At 27.8% G+C, this 10,727-nt stretch overlaps 1 protein-coding gene across 1 annotated transcript in view; it reads left to right on the forward strand.

Annotated features, from left to right (window-relative positions):
• Positions 1-7,061: 7,061 nt before the first annotated feature.
• LOC111612578 (kidney mitochondrial carrier protein 1-like) overlaps positions 7,062-10,727 on the forward strand; it is a 52,253-nt gene continuing 48,587 nt past the window's right edge. Inside the window, exons 1-2 of the mRNA XM_023353809.1 lie at positions 7,062-7,116; positions 10,171-10,317. Coding sequence (XP_023209577.1) covers positions 7,062-7,116; positions 10,171-10,317 — 202 coding nt within the window. The remainder of the gene's footprint in view (positions 7,117-10,170; positions 10,318-10,727) is intronic.

Genomic DNA, 10,727 nt, shown 5'->3' on the forward strand with positions numbered 1-10,727 from the left:
TATAAGTAATGAAATTCATTAAGATAAAAGATCTTAATGAATTTCATTAAGTAATGGATACGCTAAAAAGTAATGGATACGGATCTTTTTTTCCCTCGGATATCCGCAGATACGGATATCCGGCACATCACTAATTACAACTAAGGACAATTTTTCATTAGGATTTCTGATACCATCTGGTTGTGTGTGTCCTGAAATGTTTGCTTATCATTCATTGTACATATTGATAGAACAAATTTGAAAGGTGATACACAGATTTGGAATGAAAAATGATTTGTGTACTTCAAATTTTTCAAGAGATTTTTGCTATTTTACTTCTGATTATTTTTCAGTGGTACAACTCTAATTATGCAACAAATATAATTACAGAATTTCAACAACAAAAAACAATGTTTTTCAATAATTATGATAGATGGATTTACAGAGCCAAAATTCCTCTCTTGGCATAGAATTATCTCAGAAAAATACAGTCAGTTCCTTCAATGATCTTGGAGTTCTTTTGAATAAATTGTTTTGTCTTTTATGATTATCATTAGATCAGAGCTAACAAGTATATTGTTAACTCTGTGAAGCATACATACAATAGGAGAAGAACCTATCAGATCCAGCTTCCCAAAAATGCCAAATTTCAGCAGCCCTTCATCTTAGTCATTTTCTTTTAATTTTGATATGTTAGTTTTATGCTAGGAATCAAACTCTATTGACATATCATACATGACATACTAATATTTTTAGATCACTTAAAATTTGATGAAAACTAAATCCTTATACAACATGAATCATCAACATCTACCAAAGTCTCAACTTTGAACTTTTTAATTAACCTCTCTGTCACTCAGTCAGTTTTATTTTGTTTTTGAGTAGACATAATTATTAATTCATGATCATTTTCTTATTGTTGAGCATATGTAATAATTCCTTTCTTATTTATCCTTACTATTCAACTTATCACATTCAGAATATAATTTATAGTAATAGAATGTTATATTCTTTTGGATTCAGAAATGTAGGTTTGTATTGCTGAGGATGATATGTTGAAGTGAGAATGAGATGAAAAGTTTTGAATAAAACTATTGTTTTCTTGGTGAAACTTTCTATTAGTTTTCATAATTATTGTTGAAATTATTTCTTTATGTTGGAAGACAATAAGATATATATATATATATAATGAGTATTTAAATTGATTAAGTCAAATCGTCAGGCTATTTTTGGGCTACATTATTAATGTAGTCCAAAAGTAGTCTGATAATTTTGGCAAGATCGTTTGATTTAATCAATTAAAATCAGGTTGGGTTGTTGTTGTTTATATAGGGTGTATCAGAATGACATTTTAAAAATTTGGGGATTGTAGAGGATGAAATTTTGAATGTTTTGATATAAGGAATCCATAGCCGAAAATGTGATAAAAAGTTTCTACAGTGGTAGGAAGTGCTTGACTGCCCTTCACTTTGGTAGCTACCCTTCCATCCATTGACGTCATGTTATTGTTCTTGACTTCTTCCTCTGAGGTTATGTAAAGTCCCTTGTGTACGCAACACCTGTAGGAATAGTTCATGAGCTTATGGAGTGCGTCTTTACAGCATTTAATACCATCAGAGGGGAGCGTGGCATCTTACAGAGAGTGAGACAAAACATGGTTCGTTGTTGCACATTATGTAATGAAGTTGGTGGTCATCACATTGAGCATTTACTCTAAATTAGCGCAGCCACTGATTTGATGTACTGTACAGTTTGATTGTACTCTACTGTTTTGTCAATAAAACTTGTCATAAATACTGTATTCTGCTGTTTCATTCAGCATACCGAGTGCAAAGTGCTATAGAAACTTTATATCACATTTCCGGCTATGGGTTCCTTATATCAAAACATTCGAAATTTCATCCTCTACAATCCCCAAATTTTTAAAATGTCATTCTGATACACCCTATATAAACAACAGATTTTTAAAACTGTCATTCAGATTTTTAAAACGTCATTCTGATACACTCTGTATATGTGTTTAAAATATGTATATGAGTTTCAATATTTAAAATATGAAATAACTAGTCATTGAATATGATTATTTCATATTCAATGACTAGTTATTTTTGAATATGAACTGATTTAATGAAATCAGTTTATATTCAAATATAAACATTATCTTTGGAATATTGTCTACAGTTTTTTAAAATTTTTGTGTAAAATTTTATTTAAAATATTTAGTTGTCAAAACATTGATAAAGCTTTTTATTAATTAGTAATAGAGAGAAATTGGAATGATTTAATTACACTCTGCGTAATTTTATATTGGTTTCAATTTTATCATTGTCATTTTGTTGACATATCCCTATAAAAGATTTATTAAAAATACACATACCATTCTTAAGACTATTAGTAGAATCACATATATAATTTGGCAAAAAACAGGCTTTGAATTTTGCTACATTTATCATAGCTGAATATCTTTTGAGGAAAATAAATAAGTTTTTGAGGATAAATTATTATTTTTAAAGTTTTTTTTGTATGTTTTCATTTTATATCCTGATATTTTTAACAAAACATAAATTGTTTAAATTTTCAAAAGTTAGAAACAAATTCATATAATTGTATTAATGTATGTCAGTATTTATGTATTTATTTGCACACTCACATATACACTCACATAGGCATCATTCTCGCTTTTTGCCAGTATACATAAACAGGTGGTCTAAAATTTAGTTAACCAATTTTTGTAGTTTCTACTAAAAAATTACTCAAAATGATATAATTTATACAAATTTACAGAATTCTAATACAATGGTGAAAATCTTCACTTACTGTTCACTTACTACAGTTTTTTTTTTTAGGCCATCCTGATTTAGATAAGTTATTTTCACTGTTAATATGTTAATCTCTTGATAAGAGGATTGGATGGTCCCTCATTCAGAAACATTTCAGTATATGTTTCTTTCACTACTGTATAGTTTTCCTTATGTTTCCATTTTAATAATTTTTCTGGTGGAAATTCTTTGACAAGAGTATAAAAACTTTGGCTCTTACAAATGCCTACAAGAAAATATTTTGTATTTTTGTTTGCACCCATTGTTGTGGATTAATTTCATCACATTTAAAATTCCTTTTCAATATATTTTTTTTTTTTTGTTTTAACTGTTTTGAAATATTTGTTTATTATTAAACAGATAACACTAAATTTATAACAATTATAAAATATGATTAATATTAATTAACATTGATAAACATTTAAATGATTGAGTAAGCAGATACAGGTAACCCCCGTATAACACGGCATTTCTATAGCACGGATTCACTCTAACACGGTTCGAGAATTGGGAACATCCCCCGTATAACACAGTGCTTTTATAGCATGGTTCACTGTAACACGGTTCGGGATTTTGGAAAACCCTCGTAAAATATAAAATATAAAAGAACGCACCCTTTATTACACCTCCGTGTAACTCCGTGTGAGCATTCTAATTGTTTTCATGGCTACTTTGAATGCTCTTTGAAAAAATAATCCATTTAATGGTTAAATTTTACAATTGGGACCCTTCTTTTGCCTCTCAAAGCTCATTTTAGAATTATAGATTCCTCCACCTGATACTATCGATAGTGCGGGCGCAGCCATCTTTCTTTCACCGTCGTTCCTAAATGCCTACAAACGACAGCGCACTCCCGTTGCAGAGCAACCGCTATTAACGAACGCACCCACAAACTATTACCAGTTTATGATGCTCATGCTGAGATCATCATATAAAATGAATAATCCTCTGGTAAAATATTTACTTAAATAATAAATAAGTATTTTACCTATGAAAAAAAAATGAATAATAAATCTGATCTAAATAAGGATTTAACAACATGTTTTTTAATTTTTGGAACCTAACTCCCCTTTTTGCACTAGTTCTTTGTTTTGTATAACACGGATTCGCATAACACAGCAATTTTCTGGAAGGTAACTACCGTGTTATACGGTGGTTACCTGTACTCAGATGTATGAACATAATAATTTAACTTGAATCATTAAAATATTTTGAACTGTATTCAAAACAAAATTTTTATATTCATTGTTGTATTTTAAAATATTAAATTATCTGAATAATTATGCATATTATTGTTAATGTGTTTTAATTTTAAATCTTAAATAACCTATCTAGATTTATGGTTTAAAATAATGTTTTGTAAATACAAATTTTCAGATTTTTTATTTATATATATTTGTTTACTTCTACTGAGATTTATTTTATTCTTAATTGAAACTAGTTTTGTTTTTTTAATACAAAAATTTCATAAGTAAATAAAATATAAGGGATACCACATTTATCAGAATTGTGAAGTAAAAATAAAATAGTTAATAATTTGATAAAAATTTCAGCACATTGTTTGGTTATTAAATTATTTATTAATTCAGATAATTTGGTAGTTCAACTAGGCATGTTGCCATCTCTTAAATTAATTATATTAAATATGTAATTATTAGAAAAATTTTATAAATTAAATCAGTGTAGAAAGATTGTATTAATCAGTTTTCAAGAAAATTTAAACTACAATTTAATCGTTTATAAATGATTAAAGACAAAAGCCATTTTAAATTATATTTGAACTTATTAATTACTGTTAAATTTCATAGAATATTTTAAAAATAATTTTAAAATGTGGAATAACTACAGTTAAAAATCACTGATAAAATAATAACATACAATTTACTTTTAAGTAAATTGTTTGTTGTTATTAATTTTTACTAAATAATTTACTGAAAAATAAATTATTGTATCAAATTAATAAAATTTTATATTAAAAATCTTGCTTAAAGGGCCTTTAAAATATTAATAAATTTTAATTTTTAAAATTATGCATTATATATTTCAATATTTTAATTAAATATAAAACTTGTTTATTTGTTTTTGGAAGGATCCGTCCAGCTTTGTTACGCCAAGCAACTTATGGTACTATAAAAATTGGTATTTATTATTCTTTGAAACATACATTGGTTAGAGATCCACATGGTAAGACACTATTTTGTATATTATTAAAAGCTTAATTACTATTATATATATATAAAGAAATAAATTGAAATTACAGACATAACAGCCTTTAAGAATATAAAATTTAGATACAGTGGTACCTCAGGATACGAAATTAATCCGTTCCGAAACTGAGATCGTATCATGAAAATGTCGTAAGGTGAATCATCTTTTCCCATACGATTACATGTAAAACCAAATAATTCGTTCCAACGCGAAAAACATACTCAAATTAAAGCCAAGTAATACATTAAAAAAAATAACTGTAGTAAGAAAAACAAATGAAAAATGCGAACTAATGTAACGTCGTATGGTGAGTTTTTGTTCGTATCGTGGAACAAAAATATATTCGAATTTCATGTCGTATCCTGAAAATTTCGTATGCTGGGGCGTTCGTAACCTGAGGTACCACTGTATTTTATATCTTTAAATATAGTATGAAATAGCTTATCAAATTAAAATTTTTCGTCATGCATTTTTTTTTCAATTCAATCGTCATTCTTTTTTCATTTTTCTAATATGCTGAAAACATTTTTTACAATAAACTGTTGTAAACTTCTCTAACTTGACAATTATACATTTTCCATTTTCAATAAGTGATTCAGTATCTCTCTCTAAATATTAATTATTTTCAATATAATAAAATACAGTAGACCCCCTATAAAACAGGTTCATATAATATGGATTTGTATATAATGGCGAAAAAATTGTGATCGTATTCATATAAAAACACTAAAAGAGACTCATATGATATGGTAAAACGTTATTGCTGACTTGTGTTGCAATAGGATTGGTCGAATCTAGACCAATAGCAGATATTGCACAAACCATTGAGTTTAAATGAGCAGCGGACCTACTAAAAACCATTTATTATTTAAAAATTATATTTATATTAATGATGTCTCCAAAGTTTAGCAAATTTTTCTCAGAAAAATAATTTATCAGGAAACACGCACCCACTGTTCGATGCACTGCTCCGCAACAAAAACAAGCTTAAGCAATGGCATCGTCAAACGGTGCACACTCGGTAAGTAATCCTACAATGTTTTGTTTATAGCATAGTTTATATGGATTATTCCCAAAAAATTATACGTATTTTGAAAATGTTGAGTGAAATTAGTCTAGAATCAATTAATTTTATAGAAGAAAACCTTTCGAACAGCCGTAGTCTGTAAACTGCATACGTGCCGGGCTGTGATTGACTCATGTATTTAAGGACTCATAGAAAATGAATTTTATAAAACACGGAACATATCTACTGTGTTATAGGGGGGTCGACTGTAATTACATTCTTACCCTCTTAAAGTTGTTTGTCTTTATGGCAACTTACAGGTCACATGTCATTTGACAGGTTCAATCAGACATTTATGGTAATTTATTTAGTTAACTTCTGTCATATACATTTAGTGCATGCTACCTATTATATCAGAAAGAATGAAAAAGTGATGAATGGTTCAAAAATACAAAGGAAAACATTTCTCTGGATATGAAATTACAAGTATTACATTGATTGGAAACTGATTAGCATCAAGTTGTTATGTATGCCTCTTTCAGTTTGGCAATGCTCAAAATTAGAACAATTTTAAAAAATACAAATAAGAAAAAAGCTTTGGAAACTATGAACTGAAATATTTTAGCAACAAAACTAACTTGTTCAATAAATCATTTCTCCAAATAGCTTCTTGTTTCAAAAAGTGGAAAGCTTAGTACAGTAGACCCCTTATAATGCGTAGATACGTTCCCCGTTATACGAATTTCACGTTGTAGGAATCCTTAAATACATGAGCCAATCACAGCCTGACACATGTGAAGTTTATGAACAACGGCTGTTTGAAAGGTTTCCTTCCATAAAATTAATCAATTCTAGACTAACTCGACTCAATATTTCCAAAACACGTATAATTTTTTGGGAATAATCCATATAAACCAGGGATGAGCAACACGCAGGCCACTTGTGGCCCGTTAAACATGTTGATGCGGCCCGCCAAGCATTTTTAAAATCGAATTTATTTTATCGACTTTCTGCCATCAATATATTGTTATAAAATTATTTATAATAAAATGGTAGTACATACTAAACCGAAACAACTTTTTGTGACGAGTTACTCAGTTGTCGGCAAGTTGTCAAACATGCAATACGAACGCGCCACGTCTGTGCTTGTTTGTGTTTGCTTCTGTCACACAATTAGCCAGACTGGTAAGCTGTTAACTAGCAATTTTAGCAATTCTTGTGTTTCTTGAAAGGCGTGAGTGCAATATTATTGTCAAAAAGGTAATAGAGTTTTTTTATTCAAAATTAAGTTTTCCTACAAATTTTTTTAACTTTCAAATTTTTAGTCCATAATAGCATGTCAGAAAAGCAAACAAAAAAACAGAAGGTTGCGAATGAGCACAGGCATTTCCAAGAAAAGTGGAAATTTGATTATTTTTTCACTTTCGTCGAAGATAAAGCTGTATGCTTAATATGCTCAGAGACTGTGTCGACATTAAAAGAATATAACATAAAAAGGCATTACGATACAAAACATGAACAACAATATAAAAACTTAACAGGACAACTCCGGATAGATAAGTTTAATCAAATGGAGAAAAACTTGGGAAAACAACANCATAATTTTATATTGGTTTCAATTTTATCATTGTCATTTTGTTGACATATCCCTATAAAAGATTTATTAAAAATACACATACCATTCTTAAGACTATTAGTAGAATCACATATATAATTTGGCAAAAAACAGGCTTTGAATTTTGCTACATTTATCATAGCTGAATATCTTTTGAGGAAAATAAATAAGTTTTTGAGGATAAATTATTATTTTTAAAGTTTTTTTTGTATGTTTTCATTTTATATCCTGATATTTTTAACAAAACATAAATTGTTTAAATTTTCAAAAGTTAGAAACAAATTCATATAATTGTATTAATGTATGTCAGTATTTATGTATTTATTTGCACACTCACATATACACTCACATAGGCATCATTCTCGCTTTTTGCCAGTATACATAGACAGGTGGTCTAAAATTTAGTTAACCAATTTTTGTAGTTTCTACTAAAAAATTACTCAAAATGATATAATTTATACAAATTTACAGAATTCTAATACATTGGTGAAAATCTTCACTTACTGTTCACTTACTACAGTTTTTTTTTTTAGCCATCCTGATTTAGATAAGTTATTTTCACTGTTAATATGTTAATCTCTTGATAAGAGGATTGGATGGTCCCTCATTCAGAAACATTTCAGTATATGTTTCTTTCACTACTGTATAGTTTTCCTTATGTTTCCATTTTAATAATTTTTCTGGTGGAAATTCTTTGACAAGAGTATAAAAACTTTGGCTCTTACAAATGCCTACAAGAAAATATTTTGTATTTTTGTTTGCACCCATTGTTGTGGATTAATTTCATCACATTTAAAATTCCTTTTCAATATTTTTTTTTTTTTTTGTTTTAACTGTTTTGAAATATTTGTTTATTATTAAACAGATAACACTAAATTTATAACAATTATAAAATATGATTAATATTAATTAACATTGATAAACATTTAAATGATTGAGTAAGCAGATACAGGTAACCCCCGTATAACACGGCATTTCTATAGCACGGATTCACTCTAACATGGTTCGAGAATTGGGAACATCCCCCGTATAACACAGTGCTTTTATAGCATGGGTTCACTGTAACACGGTTCGGGATTTTGGAAAACCCTCGTAAAATATAAAATATAAAAGAACGCACCCTTTATTACACCTCCGTGTAACTCCGTGTGAGCATTCTAATTGTTTTCATGGCTACTTTGAATGCTCTTTGAAAAAATAATCCATTTAATGGTTAAATTTTACAATTGGGACCCTTCTTTTGCCTCTCAAAGCTCATTTTAGAATTATAGATTCCTCCACCTGATACTATCGATAGTGCGGGCGCAGCCATCTTTCTTTCACCGTCGTTCCTAAATGCCTACAAACGACAGCGCACTCCCGTTGCAGAGCAACCGCTATTAACAAACGCACCCACAAACTATTACCAGTTTATGATGCTCATGCTGAGATCATCATATAAAATGAATAATCCTCTGGTAAAATATTTACTTAAATAATAAATAAGTATTTTACCTATGAAAAAAAAATGAATAATAAATCTGATCTAAATAAGGATTTAACAACATGTTTTTTAATTTTTGGAACCTAACTCCCCTTTTTGCACTAGTTCTTTGTTTTGTATAACACGGATTCGCATAACACAGCAATTTTCTGGAAGGTAACTACCGTGTTATACGGTGGTTACCTGTACTCAGATGTATGAACATAATAATTTAACTTGAATCATTAAAATATTTTGAACTGTATTCAAAACAAAATTTTTATATTCATTGTTGTATTTTAAAATATTAAATTATCTGAATAATTATGCATATTATTGTTAATGTGTTTTAATTTTAAATCTTAAATAACCTATCTAGATTTATGGTTTAAAATAATGTTTTGTAAATACAAATTTTCAGATTTTTTATTTATATATATTTGTTTACTTCTACTGAGATTTATTTTATTCTTAATTGAAACTAGTTTTGTTTTTTTAATACAAAAATTTCATAAGTAAATAAAATATAAGGGATACCACATTTATCAGAATTGTGAAGTAAAAATAAAATAGTTAATAATTTGATAAAAATTTCAGCACATTGTTTGGTTATTAAATTATTTATTAATTCAGATAATTTGGTAGTTCAACTAGGCATGTTGCCATCTCTTAAATTAATTATATTAAATATGTAATTATTAGAAAAATTTTATAAATTAAATCAGTGTAGAAAGATTGTATTAATCAGTTTTCAAGAAAATTTAAACTACAATTTAATCGTTTATAAATGATTAAAGACAAAAGCCATTTTAAATTATATTTGAACTTATTAATTACTGTTAAATTTCATAGAATATTTTAAAAATAATTTTAAAATGTGGAATAACTACAGTTAAAAATCACTGATAAAATAATAACATACAATTTACTTTTAAGTAAATTGTTTGTTGTTATTAATTTTTACTAAATAATTTACTGAAAAATAAATTATTGTATCAAATTAATAAAATTTTATATTAAAAATCTTGCTTAAAGGGCCTTTAAAATATTAATAAATTTTAATTTTTAAAATTATGCATTATATATTTCAATATTTTAATTAAATATAAAACTTGTTTATTTGTTTTTGGAAGGATCCGTCCAGCTTTGTTACGCCAAGCAACTTATGGTACTATAAAAATTGGTATTTATTATTCTTTGAAACATACATTGGTTAGAGATCCACATGGTAAGACACTATTTTGTATATTATTAAAAGCTTAATTACTATTATATATATATAAAGAAATAAATTGAAATTACAGACATAACAGCCTTTAAGAATATAAAATTTAGATACAGTGGTACCTCAGGATACGAAATTAATCCGTTCCGAAACTGAGATCGTATCATGAAAATGTCGTAAGGTGAATCATCTTTTCCCATACGATTACATGTAAAACCAAATAATTCGTTCCAACGCGAAAAACATACTCAAATTAAAGCCAAGTAATACATTAAAAAAAATAACTGTAGTAAGAAAAACAAATGAAAAATGCGAACTAATGTAACGTCGTATGGTGAGTTTTTGTTCGTATCGTGGAGCAAAAATATGTTCGAATTTCATGTCGTATCCTGAAAATTTCGTATGCTGGGGCG

This window comes from Centruroides sculpturatus, unplaced genomic scaffold (assembly GCF_000671375.1).
Source record: "Centruroides sculpturatus isolate CEXI.00-Female unplaced genomic scaffold, Cexi_2.0 scaffold1713, whole genome shotgun sequence".
NCBI lineage: Eukaryota > Metazoa > Arthropoda > Arachnida > Scorpiones > Buthidae > Centruroides > Centruroides sculpturatus.